Raw genomic sequence first — 13,675 nt, 5'->3', positions numbered from 1 at the left:
TTTATTACTTTACTTGGTTAGACATCATATAATCCTGACAGAGTTGCTGGGGAGATGGGAGGATGAAGCAAATGAATTGTACACTTTAAAAAGTTGTTTCTTTAGGCAAAATAAGGTTGGGGGGGTATTTTTACCCTCTTTGAAGATTTTTTGTGGTTTTCCTTTAAATATATCTGCAAATGAACACTAATAACGTGGCTGTCAAAGGACAAGAACTTTGTGCCTGTAAGTTTGCTATGGAGTGTGCAGTAATTACAGAAGAACAATTAAGAGCGTGGGATTTTTATAGCCCAGTTGTGTTCATGATTGCAGTTTTCACTTTGGTGACTGTGGAACTTTCCCACGATTGCCGTAAGTTAGTGTTCCTTTCCACCTCAGCAAACATTGGACTAGGTGGAACTGCACTGGTTTAAACTCCAGACATCAGGAGTACTGCACCCTCTTGTGCATGCCTTGGCTAGCAAATTCTGAAAGAGTGTTTCATGTCTAGCGTCATGCTGCATAATTACTAGGCCATGTTTTCAGCTTTGTCTGCTAGTTTTGATGCTGGGAAGGGGTCTGTGAAAAGAAGACCTCAAGCCTTCATTACTTTTTCCTCCCATCTTTCTGCCATTTGGTATGATGCAGACTGATCTGTGTCAGTGATCCTAAGAATTGTTATGAGTCAGAAAAACTTGGCATTATCATAGCTGAGTTTCTTATTTGAGTGATACTCTAGAGAGTACAGTTCAGAGAATCAAATGATTCAGAAGCTATTGAGGTACCAGAATGACAGAGGTGAGAGATTTGTTTAATTTACCATGCCAGCTTGAAGACCAGAAAGCCATTGAAATGGAATGGAGGATAATCTCAAGCGATGGGTAGGATGATCCAAGCAGTTTAAAAGGGCATAATAAAGGAGAAATTATTGATTTTTGTCCTATAACATGTCATTCTGTGTAAGTTTCTTTACATGGTTTGTCTTTAATCTGTGTAGGGAAGGATTTAATCATCATAATATACTATGTTGTTTCAAGATCCTGATTTCCTAAGTGGAATGCTTCCCTGGCCTGGCCTTTATTTAGATTGTAATAGATTAAATTCTTGGATCTTGATTCAGTGCAACTGCTAGTCCCAGAAGCAAACACATCACATGCAGGTGCTGCTCTGCTATTTCTTAAGTTTTCTAGTTTGGAAGTGGGAGCTATGGATGTGATTTACAGCTAAATTTGCCTACTGAAAGAGATCAAATTGTCTTTAAAAACATGTAAAACAGGATCACACTAAAACAGCTAGCATGAGTGAAAGATTCTTGCACTTGCTCTAATTATGTTCTTCTTTCCCTATTGCCCAAAATCTAGGTTTAGCTAAACGTGTTGGAGCACGGCTGCTGCTGGCCTCTACGTCAGAGGTTTATGGAGGTAAGAAGAATAAAACAGTATTTAGAGCTCTTCAAATATGACTGTGTAAAAGGATATTTACACATCTTTTGTCAGATACCAGAATGATAGATTTTCATCACTGTCTTAGCTTGCTTTTTTAGGAGATGTTTTTCCTACTGTTTAAATTATGACAAGGGCATTTACAGTGCCTGATGTATGTATCTAGTCAAGAGTGGTGGCAGGAGACTTGCAGTGTTGTCCATATCTTTCCCGTGTCCTGGTTTACATCTCTTTTTTCAGAGGGCTTGTGGGGAAATTGTGTTGTACTCTAAATTCCAGATGCCATAACGAAAACCTGAGAAGAAAGATTTCAATAGTAAATATGCATATCTTTTTCCCATCACATAGGAATTGTATTGTTAAGATTTAGCAGATGCCCTAGTGTGTAAGAGACAAAGGATGTAACCTCCAAGCTAAGAAAATACTTCTTGTGCATGCAGGTTCTTCTGGTGTCTCTTAAAATGTAATATTTGGCAATGCTCTCCATCTTCCTCTTACTGTGAGAAGTGAAGAAATGAAAGAATGATGGACAGAATGGTGACTGGATGCAGCAACAATCTTTAGTACTTCCTAGGGTGTGTAACAGACCCTGTGCCTGCTAGAGAAAATTCCTTCTGTTTTGAACTATTGCATAATTGATAATAGCAGTGTTGTAAGATTAGTAGAGATACACAGGGGCAGTACCCTGCTCAGTGGGAGTAGATTTGAGTCTCAGCTGAAAAGAACAAACAAGTAAACAAAAAATGGTCAAAGGTACAAGATACAAAGCTTTGTGAGCAAAAAGTGAGGAAAGACAAAGAACATGGCTCCAGGTGTACACTTTTGGTGGAGCAACTTAAGAAGATTGAAAGTAAACGCCCAAGCAAGAGATCACTAAGATGATTGGCCAGCCAAAGTGGTCTGAGCATGTGCAGCATTCCTACTGCCTCCCAAGCCTTAGATTATCTATGTTCAGGCTCTACAGAGAAAAATGATAGCCCCAAGGACTCTTCTGCAACTGAACAATCTCCCTGCTGGAGTATTTCATTTCCCGCAGCATCTTCTCAGACCTTTTTAAAGTTGTTGTGAGCTTTTATAATCATGTAAAACTTCTGTGCATTTACCACCACTCTGTGGCTGTCATATGGCACAAATTCATCCATAATCATGTCTGAACAGCATAAAATCTGGAAGGTTTAATCAGAACTGACTATCAAGGTTGTTTCAAAAAATTAGCTCTCAACACTAGGAAGTTCTGTAGTAAACTGTATGCAAACTTCAAACCCAGTAGAAATTATACCATTCTAAAGACAACAAAGGGAGAGATTTAACCAAGTGTTTGTAATTTTTCAAGCATATAAAGCACACACCATCAAGGTTCTTAGGTGATTGTTGTTTGATTGTTTTTATAATCAAGAACTTCTGTGCTGGATCAAAGCAAAGGATTGTCTAACCTGATTGTGCCCAGTGATAGCTAGTAAAAATGCTTAGGGTAAAATAGAAGAAGTGTAAGTACTTTGTGGTGCATCACTCTTACCTCTTTATGAAACACTGTAAATTTCTATTTTCTTTATTTTTTGTTTCCTTGTTTCCTATTTTATGAAATTTGATTATGTTTTACTTACCTACATAACCTATAATGCCTCTTACATAACTGCTGCCTGCATAACCTGTAATATTTCCTCTGAAGCACATTAGGTAAAAGTTGTATTTATGCCCTTGAGGTGGTCTGTCTTTGCAGAGAAGAGTTGTCTTTAACCCTCTGTTGACAAACTCTTCTAGGAAAAGCAGTTGCTGGCCATTGTTTGCTTGTACTCTGTTATTTTACTAGTCCTTCATCTTCTGCCACTGCTGTTTTCATGATTTCACTTGAAAGAAATTGTGTTAAAATGTAAGATTTTCCAAAGTGCAGAATTCAGAGAGAAGATGTGCTGGCTTGTATAACTCAAATGCTCTACTGAAAGTCTCATCACATACAGTCATCTTTTGATATATCATAATCTAAGGTGGGTTTTTTTTCCCCATAGATCCTGAAGTTCACCCTCAAAATGAGGATTACTGGGGGCATGTGAATCCAATAGGTCCAAGAGCCTGCTATGATGAAGGAAAGCGGGTTGCAGAGACCATGTGCTATGCATACATGAAGCAGGTATTAAACTTGTATCAGACTTGGTGGTTTTTCTGTAATTACTGAAGGCCCAATGTATGGCAAGACTGGAATATGTGTATTTAGGGGTAGGAGGGCAAAAGAACATCTTAAGTAGGAGCACTTATCCTGTTGTTGCAAAATCTGTTTTCTTTAATGGGAAGGTTTTATTGCTCCCATCTGTTGTGTGTTTTTAGATGAGCAGTCTTCTTGTGGAAAATGTGCTTTAGTGTTCTTAATAGGTATAATATGTCTTTCAGTATAGTAAATAGTTTTTAGGCAGATAAAACTGAGGTGACCTTAGTATGCTTAAAAGTCAATGGGATTGAAGAAGGCCATTACTGATAAATGTGTAATGTTAAAGGAGAACAATCAAAATCAGAAGTTACAGGTAGGAATGGGGAAGGTCTTTAATGAGTACTTACATAGAAGCAATGTATTTTAAGCACTTTTGAAATGTCTTAAAATTATGTACATATAAATTATAGACCTTAATGAATATCTAGCTGGGTAATGACTGTTTTCAGACAAAGACAGTAACATGAGGATAAAAATGCAATTTAAAATACGTTTAAAAATTTTTCATGTCAGTTTCCTTGTGTTTCCTAACCAGCAAGTAGAAACTCATCATTAACTAACGTAACATTGACTGTTTACCTGTAAGTAAATCTTGCTTAATTGTGGTTCATCTAAGCTCTAGGGGACAATTCAATTAGCAAATATGGCATACTAAAGAAAATGGTACCAGTATTTTTTGTTATTTGCAGCCTTAATATAAAAAAGTATAAATCAAACATAGTATATTGTATAGAATTTTAAACCTTTAAATTATAAAATTCTAAGTACTTTATAAACTTGAAAATAGAATCAAGCTGAAGTGGTGAGACTTTTAAGAGGTGGTATTTCAGTGTAGAGTAGTAATTTTGTCTTATCTCTTCTGCCAGACAGAGAAGGCAGAGGTTCTGTCTCCTTTGTTCTCTTTTAAATCATTTAAGGTCCAACATGGCGATACTGCTCTCGTTTAGGATGATGTCTCCAGTATTTCACTGTAGCAAAATATTCCTTGTCAGTCTGGAAACCCATTTGCACTTGAAGATTGCAGTTTTTATGAGAAATTTTTGTGCTCTAGGGTATTGCATTTTTTGCAGGTTTGTGATACACTGCAATATTCTTTTAGAAGGCCATGAGTAGGTAATTTTTAAAATCATAGGCTATATCTTAAATCCACAGAATGAATCCTGATAGCATCTCAGAGATTTTATGCAGGATTTACAATGAATAGGAAAGGTTTATAAGGTGGAACTGCAGTGCACATGTACATTAAGTAAAACCTCATTGTGCAAATGACCTCTCTGTCCTAGAGGCAGCTCTGTGACATATTTCTTGTACTTTGTTATGGATTAGTGAAGTCTGCCCAAGCTTGTCCTAAGTTCAGGTATATTCTGAAACACTGTTAAGTTGGTGTGGGGAAAAGAGAGAGGGTGAGTAGTGATTAGGTGATATGCTGTTACTAGTGGAAGAAACCTTCCCTTTTGAAAAGGTCTGATTTCCTCTATGCCGATAAGCATTGTGCTTTTAAGAGGATTTTCAGCAGGAGTGACCTAGCCCCAAACAGTAAGATTTGCAGTATTTCAAGCTAAAATATTTCCAGAATCCCTCACCTTCAATAAGAAACAGGCAAAGTTACTTTGCATTTTTTGGTCATTCCTTAAAAAGATTTCCATCATCATGCACATTGCCAAGTACCTTAAATACATAATAGCGTTTCCAAAAAATGTGAAGCAAAACTGACCTTCTGCATTATACTTCAGACAGCCTGTTTGAATCAGAATGGTTTTTGAATCTAGTCGAAGTTGACTATTTGCTGTTGTCAGAGGTCCTCAGTAGCTTGTCCTGACCAAGGCATTTTTAGTGTGTTCTTTTCTGCTGGTGGTGTTGTTTTGTTCACTTATTTTGACCCTGTGAATTAAGCACTTCTTGACATTATCACCTGAAAAAGTGGTGAGAAGGGAGTTTCAGCACACACTATCACAGTGTGAATTTTGTGCTTCGTTCAGGACTTACCATTCAATTATCTGTGCAACCTTAAAAAAATTGTATTTGACATTCTGGGGCTACCTGGAAATCTTAGTATTAATGTTTCTGCCAATACTCTGGATTAATTTAAATACTGACTAGAATCTGATGCTACCTTCATGGCAGGGATCTGCATCATCTGCTTAGGTGTGTTTTAAATAAAAATACACTCCAGTTTAAATGCTGTGCATATTCAGGGTGTTTTGTGAACTAGATTTCTTTCTTTTCTTATACTACTGACCTGTAAGAAAATTCTCCAGAGCTGAAGAAACACTTCAGGTCACTAGGGAATGTTACAGGAAAGTTTTTCTTCTCCTTCCACATTCTTCATCCATTTTTTCATACCAGCTATGTGACCCTGAAGGCTTTGGGGGTAAGAAATGGGCTTGGTTGTGATACAGCTATCACATTAAGTGATAGTTTTGGAACTGTCTTAGAATAGCTGAAGTGTTGAACTATAAGCATAACATTTCAACTGTAAAATTGTAGGCTGTGTTCCGGGACCTGCATTATGCCCAAAGTATAGAGTCAGATGATTGAGGCTGTCCTTCCTAACTTGTTTAGGAGTTTTAGTGCTTATGTAATTCAGATCTCAGCATCACTGTTTTTGCAAAATAATTCTAAAAATCTATTAGTAGAGTGTTAATGGCATTTTTTTATACAATTGACAGCACATACAAATAAAATTCCTTGGACCCAGCCTCACTGTAGAGTAGTGTAGCTTAAACACATTGTAGATTGATCCACTGTACACAGTGCTAGTAATTCTGCTGTGATTGCAATTCAGAGGTTTGGGAACAATTTTGAGAGTTAATGATCTGTGAAATACATGGGAGAGAATATGTAAGAAAGGGATTATTAGAGCAAGGAATGCTGACAACAGTCTAAGTAATTTTGGCTGAGACACTGGTAAAGATTTTTGTCAGGTCACAGTGATACCCCTGCTACTGTCTGGACTTCTCCAGCAGATTTTTTTAATTCCAGTTGTCTGCTGGAGGGCAGACATTTTCCTTTCCTGATCTTTTATGCAAGGCGGTCTGGCTCATACTTGCTGTTTAGATAGATCCACAGATTTTACAAAGAAGGAAGCACTGGTAATTAATAGAAGCTTACCTGATATTCTTGTGAATTATGGCCACAACATGTCATATTCAAATTGCTTTGGTTAAAAGAAACGTGGTATTTAAATTGTATTCATCTATTTTCTAAGACAGTCAACACAAGAAAATGCCTGTTCTTAAAAAGCTTATAAAATTAAAATACGTCTTTTTAAATTAAGGAGTTATTACAGCATCCTTGATACTCTTGATAGTTCCTGGACCTGGGATCTCTAAAACTAAATCACCAACAAAGACCCATGCTGAAAACCATGGACAGCTTTGTTTTGCAAGGGAGACTGCATAATTAATATTAAATTTTAACTGACAGCTATAGAATACTCTTGAGTACTTATTCAGAGGAGGTATCTCTATAAGCAATAACAACCTTTTCTGCTTCTTTACTGTTTCTTTTCATCTGTACAGGCACAATCTCTGTGAAGAAATTCATACTTATAAATAATAGAGTGAGCTGAACTGTTTTGCTAGTCCACAATCCTGCATTTTATGATCTTGCTCTCAGGCTCTTTTTTGGATTGCTCAAGGCATTTTCTTTCTGATCAATCTGCTGTGGGAAGGCATTGTCTTAAACTGTGAGGGCAGGAGGCAGCTGATCGCATTTTATCTCAGCATTAGGGATAAATCTCAAGCACTCTTCTGTTTAACAGTATAAATAGGAGCCAAAGAGGTTTTTTTTCTTTGTCTAGGATGTAATAAAATACTGTACATGACTTACTGCTACAAATCTGGGGAATTAATTGACTTTGATAGTGGGAATATGGTAGAGGTAGTCAGTCATTACTAAATGTTATTGATAATATTCAGAGTAACAGGACATAGCTAAGATGGAGTTTATACAAAAAGGAGTAGAGTTACTCAGCATATAAAAAGGGTCACTTCAAATGAGATGTTCATGAAACAGCAAAAGGAGAGTTATGACAATTTTTAAGTTACTGTCTCCAAAATCTCTTTGTCTGTGGAAGAGTTTCTTTTGAGGTGACAGATTCCAGTTTTAAAGGGGCAGATGAAAAATTAGCTGCATAGAAAATAGATTTTTCAAAGCAGTAGGCTTCAGGGAAAAGCTTTGCTAAATGATACTATAAATAAAAGGTTACTCATTTTAAAAGACAACATTACAGTGGGATGAGGTGAATAAATAGAAGGGAGAAGAAATAATGGGTTCATTGTTACTATGAGTAAGTGCCTACAGAGAATGTGTTGTTTTTCTTTTCTAGATCCCTTGGTAGTTTCCAACCAATACTGGAAAACAAGGCTGCTGCTGTAGCTTGTGCAGTGCAAGAGAGGCTTTTTGGTCAGCATTGTTGAATGAGTTATTTTTATCTTGAATACTAGCTTCCAAGTGCCTTATTTTCTGCACTTGTTATTAATGGCAGTATCTGGAAAGCCCATGTGAAATACAACCCCTTCCTGAAGGAGTCAGTGGCCTTCTTAAGATAAAGTGCTAGGCAAAACAAAGGAAGGAGCAGCTCTATAAGAGTATATATTTCCAAATGCTGTGAAGGCTTTGGGAATGGTTCTGTGATGTGCTGCTGGAAGTATTTGAAATGTTACACTGCTGTACATTTTAGCTAGCAAGAATTTAAGAGTATGGTCCCAGCTGATGCATTTTGCTTGGAAAGAGACTTCTGCTCTTTCCAGAGTCTCTTTCAGCGGGAAGCACCCAATGGATGATTTTGTGAGGTTATTTTTTTGCCTCTGTTGTGGATACAAGCTTGTTGGACAAAGACTGTGTATCTTTTCCTGTGGCACAATAGTTACCTCCCTTGTTACTGTTAATTTATCATTTAGTTGCAGTTGCAAACAAGGTTTGATCATGACAAATGAAATCTTACCTGCAGTTAAATGGAATTGAATGTTGTTTGACTTTCTCCACACTGGAAGGTGTTGGGCTTTACCTGTACTACTTGGTGTTTCTGATTTCTCAACACCAAGTAGTAGCTGATGTATTGAATGTCCCTTTTGCCTGTCTCTGTCCTGTAAAAAGCTAGTTCTACTGCTTTCACAAAACATCTTTGAGGATTTGTTTATTAATCACTTGGAGACCTAAGAGAGAAGGTCACATTTTCCTGCAAGTGTCTCTTGTATGTGAAGCTACATTTATTTCCAAGAAGAATGCGTTTCCAGATCTCTTCTGAGTGAAGTGTGTGTGAGCTGCAGCTTGTACTGAGCTGCAGATGTACTGACAATATACTTCTTCCTCATACACCCTCTTCCAAGATGAGAGCAAGCATTGGTCTAAGCCTTAGTAAAACATGTGGAAAATACAAGATGTTCTGTGTATCCTCTGAAGGAATGGTTATGGAAGGAATGTTTGCAACTCCAGAACGCTGTGGTTGTGACTTCAGTTGAATCAGAGCACACAGTTTGCTTCAGACAAATTTTTTCCAGTAACTGATACAAGGATGTCTTTTTCTGGGAGGTGGGAGGACTAGGTAATATGAAGAGCATACATGGGCCTGTACTGAGGTTGATACCTTCTTCCCTACCTTGTGGCTGTCACTTTCAGATCATAGCATCTATCTGCTTACAGCATACCATATTGCTCTGAGCTCAGCAGTATCCTGTTTTAGCTCACAAGGGCCAAACATCCCTCTTGTAGGCTTTATCATAAACTGCGGCTTGTCCAAATGAATGTATCAATCAAAATAACTCAAGAGAGATTACTTCAGTCTACAGTCTCTAACTGTTAAAATGCTGTGTCCAGAAAGGTTCCAATTTCACATATTTGTTGCATTTTACTTTGAAGATTTCCAGAATATTCTGTAGAAAGAACTTCTGGAAATGATAAAAATGTTTCTCGGAAAAAAACTATGCCATTGAAGACTTTGATTGTAATGCATGTATTTACATAGCCTAATAAGAAGGGCGCTAGAAAATATTGTGGCTGTGGTTACAAAACCACTTTATGGCCTTTGTAAAAGATACTTCTCTGACATGTTCAGCTTTTCTAAAGTATGGACTTCTGTAATCTATGGAAATGCAGCCTTGGTACTATATCTGATGATTGTGAGACTTCACCTTTATGTGCAAAGAAAGTAGCTAAGTCCCAGGTGAAATAAGTTGTTATTGGAAGGGTATTATTGAAAAAATCTTTAAAGTTCTTAGTGGAAGAAAATGCATGTGCTAAAATCATGAGCTGTTCTAGCACTGATTTAGATTTGCATTACAAATACTGAGAACTAGCATAAATTAGCTTGGTGTATGGACTACATTTTTCACAAGGGCTTAGGAGAGGTTTGAAGTGTTTCATTATTAGAAAATAATGCATGTTGAAGCTGAAGGAGGGATTCTTAAAAAGCTTTTTGTCAGGGTAGAGTTTACACATTTAGGGAGATAGATGCTTTTATTAAGGAAGTAACAATTCTTTTTTCTTTGGCTACAGGAAGGAGTTGAAGTGAGGGTTGCCAGAATATTCAATACCTTTGGTCCTCGAATGCATATGAATGATGGAAGAGTTGTCAGTAATTTTATCCTACAAGCTCTGCAGGGAGAACCACTAACAGTAAGTGATGACTTCCTGGTGGTATGAAGAGCCTTTCACTTTTATATCTTGTCCTGATGTGTTGCAAATGAGGATAGATTTTAGACAATACTGATGTTCCCCTCCTCCAAAATGTAGTGTTGCAGAATACCAGACGTAAATGTATGGAAGTACATGTCTGAAGATGTGCTCTGTTGATGGGGTTGATCTTTCCCAGAAGGAAACAAGGCTACCAGTTGAAATTTGCACAAACATTTCAGCATTCTTTATATTGGGGATATAAACAAAATCCAATCATTGCCATGCTGACTAAACTTCAGCAAGAATGTTATTGTAATAGGAGTTAGAACAGAATGTTCTGCCCAACATCACTGTTCTGTAGGAAATAACTGTTTGATGTTGAAAATTACTGAATCTGAGAAAAGAAGTAAGGGGAGAGCTCTTTAGCTGACCAGGTAAAATAAAATTAATTATTAGCAATAAGCGGCGACTGAGACCTAAAAAAAAAAAAAAGAAAAAAATCACTCTTACATCATCACAGAATTTGGCTGACAGGAATACCAAGTGTATTATCTGTCTAGAAACTCTATGTATTTGGTCTCTCAGTTCAGAGCACTTGTTCAAACAGGGAAAATAATCTCTTGAGAGAACAGTGTCACTGAGTTGTAGAAATTCTGGCCTATGCAAACATGGCGATTGTTGTTTTGTTATTCCAAAGGAAGATTTATTAAAAGAAACTGAAAGATAGAATCTCTATTGTATTTTCCAGCTATTGCCTGTATGTGGGAAAGATAACCACATGGGTGACCTTGCAAAAATCATGTACAAACACTTAGTTGTGTAAAACTTATCCTACATGCTATAAGTTAAGCTAAGTGCAGGAAACTCTACATAAATACATAAACCAGCTTCCTGTTTGTTTGGGAGTCCATCAGGCTGATATTATGCTCCTGGTGTGTTCCTATCTGCATCAGTTTTTGGATAAACTCTTAGACCCCTGATCTTACCCAATGTGTGCTGAAACTGGAATTCTTTTGGGCTCTGAATCAGCCTTGGAGAGCACAAGGCTTACCAAGTAACAGATGGCCTGTGTACCATTATACTGCCCTTTCTGTCCTCAAGGAAAACAAGCATGCTTTCTTTTCTGTCCTTCCAAAAGCCTTTCTGTTGCAGCAGGTTGATGGCAAAATGTGTATGTCCCCAGTTAAACTGAAATGTTTTCATCTCTTAAATGTGCCTGCCAATAGCTTTCAGAATGTAAGTATTCATGTTCTAGAGGCTTTAGTGATGCACTCAGTTAAAATGTGAAAAAAATAATGGTATCAAATACCATTCTGTACACTTCAAGTATACATTGTCTGTTTGAATTTTGGAGCAACTTGCTCCAAAATACCAGCATATAACCTGAGGAGACTTCTTTTTTTCCCCTCTAAGGTTTTGATACATATTTTGATACAGGTGACTTTGTGAGTTGTATCATCTAGAAATTACTTTGCTTCCCATTTCCCTAGATAGTAATATTTAGAGCCACGTGTTTTTTGATTTTTTATGTCCTGATTGCTTTAAACACGGTGCTTTTTCTCAACAATTTTTTTAGCAACCGCTAACATTTAGTGGTCTCTTTGATGCTGGCTGTTGTTAATGTGCAAATCAAAACTGCTCATCATAACCACATCTTAGTAGTCTGAAGTTTGCTTAAAATGTTTGGCACTATTTTCTGGCTGTGAGTGCAGGCTGCACCTTCTTCCAAGAAGAGCACAAAGCATCACTCTGTCCTACACCCCTGAGAAGGTTTTCTTCATGCAGAGTTCTGACTAACAGAATGCCTTGGGATATGTTTACTGGAGACAGATCCAAGAGGAAGATGACCTTCAATGAACTGATACTTTGCCAAAGGCTCTGCAAGCACGTTTTTTTCCATTCCTGTAATATTGAGCTTGTGTCTCGAGTGTTTCTTCTTTAGGCAATTTTCTAGAATAGTTAGGAGAAGATAATTGGGCTAGAGAGGGCTTCTGTATTTATTAACTTCCCCATTTTTCGTGTGGTTTTAGGTCTATGGACCTGGAACTCAGACAAGAGCTTTCCAGTATGTCAGGTAAGCCTTGTTTGTTCTTGCTGATAATTTACTTCATGGTTCACTTAGCCTGGTCAGCTTTGTATGCATGTGCAGTTGCTTTATGTTTTAAAATAATTTTTTAATACAAGCACTCAAAAAAACATGCATTGAAATCTGATTTCAGCATTCCTCAGCTGCCCAATCTGCTTTACTGGAGCTCTTAGGATCCAGCTTTACTTTCAGAAGGGAGACATAAAAATTTTTTAAAATATCAAGGAGAAAAACATTAATTGGTTTAGAATTTTACTTAAGATACTAACATGCTCTTCCCTTCCAGAGACAGCAAGTAGCAAACAAGTTTTTAGTGCTGAACAGTTTGTCACTCCTTGCATTTTAATGCAATGCTGCCACCTTGTGTCCTTGGGACTGCTGTGGTTGCTGTGCAGACTGCACCAAAAAAAAAGAGCTTAAAAAACCCCATGCTGAACTTCTGGGTTGTTTTAAGCATTCTTGGCTTGGAAATATTTTTTCTTTTTGCTGAAGGTAGTATCAGTGGTAATAGATGTTAAAGAAACACCATCAGGTCCAAGTACCCATTCCTTTCTTGATTTTGAGTCATAATGATCTGGATTTCTACGTCTAGGGCCAAGGTGCTACATCTGTGGCTAATAATCCAAAATAACTTTGGATTATATTGCTGGGGGAAAGTAACACCAAAATACTGGTTTTCAACAAACTTGGTTTAAAAAAATTTGAAAATGAGAAGACAATTCAAACAGCAGGCTGCAAAGCAGGTGGTAGTGTTATGTGCCTTTGCATTACTACTTGCTCTATTCTTTTTGAAATTCATTAGAAATCAGCCTCCCAGATATGTTTGGATACCAGAGAGAAGAGGAAATATTAATCATTTTTTAATACAAACACTCAAGAAAACATGCACCCATTGAAATCTGATTTCAGTATTCCTTAGCTGCCTGATTTACTGGAGCTCTTAGGAGTCAGCTCTCTTTTTTAGACCAGGAATATCATTTATAGAGAAGTGGAAATAGCCCCAATCTGTTCTTCCCTCTTTTACAGTGATCTTGTGAACGGGTTGGTGGCATTGATGAACAGCAATGTCAGCAGTCCTGTCAACTTGGTGAGTATGAGTGCTCCACTCTCCTGAGTTACAGTACACTGGTCAACGCCACCTCTGTTTTCCTCCTTGTCACTGATACTGATTTCTAGAAAAAATAAATGTAAGAAAAAAAGGTCTTTCCATTATGAAGAACGTATTCTCCCATTCTCTTTATAAATAAGAAGACTGAGTCCCTGGATATTGAGATTTTACATTTCCAAGAACAGGATAAAGTTGCTGGACTTTTAAATTTGTTTTAGGAAGAAGATGTATGTAATTAG

At 37.3% G+C, this 13,675-nt stretch overlaps 1 protein-coding gene across 3 annotated transcripts in view; it reads left to right on the top strand.

The window, feature by feature from the left end:
• The window catches only part of UXS1 (UDP-glucuronate decarboxylase 1), a 60,189-nt gene that overhangs the window by 40,775 nt on the left and 5,739 nt on the right, over nucleotides 1–13,675 (top strand). For all 3 annotated transcript variants that reach the window (XM_059839586.1, XM_059839584.1, XM_059839585.1), the window contains 5 exons: nucleotides 1,341–1,400; nucleotides 3,428–3,549; nucleotides 10,123–10,242; nucleotides 12,273–12,316; nucleotides 13,355–13,415. In XM_059839586.1, the coding sequence (XP_059695569.1) occupies nucleotides 1,341–1,400; nucleotides 3,428–3,549; nucleotides 10,123–10,242; nucleotides 12,273–12,316; nucleotides 13,355–13,415 (407 nt within the window). The remainder of the gene's footprint in view (nucleotides 1–1,340; nucleotides 1,401–3,427; nucleotides 3,550–10,122; nucleotides 10,243–12,272; nucleotides 12,317–13,354; nucleotides 13,416–13,675) is intronic.

This window comes from Haemorhous mexicanus, chromosome 2 (assembly GCF_027477595.1).
Source record: "Haemorhous mexicanus isolate bHaeMex1 chromosome 2, bHaeMex1.pri, whole genome shotgun sequence".
NCBI classification, from domain to species: Eukaryota; Metazoa; Chordata; class Aves; order Passeriformes; family Fringillidae; genus Haemorhous; species Haemorhous mexicanus.
This window is presented reverse-complemented; position numbering and strand designations above follow the sequence as displayed.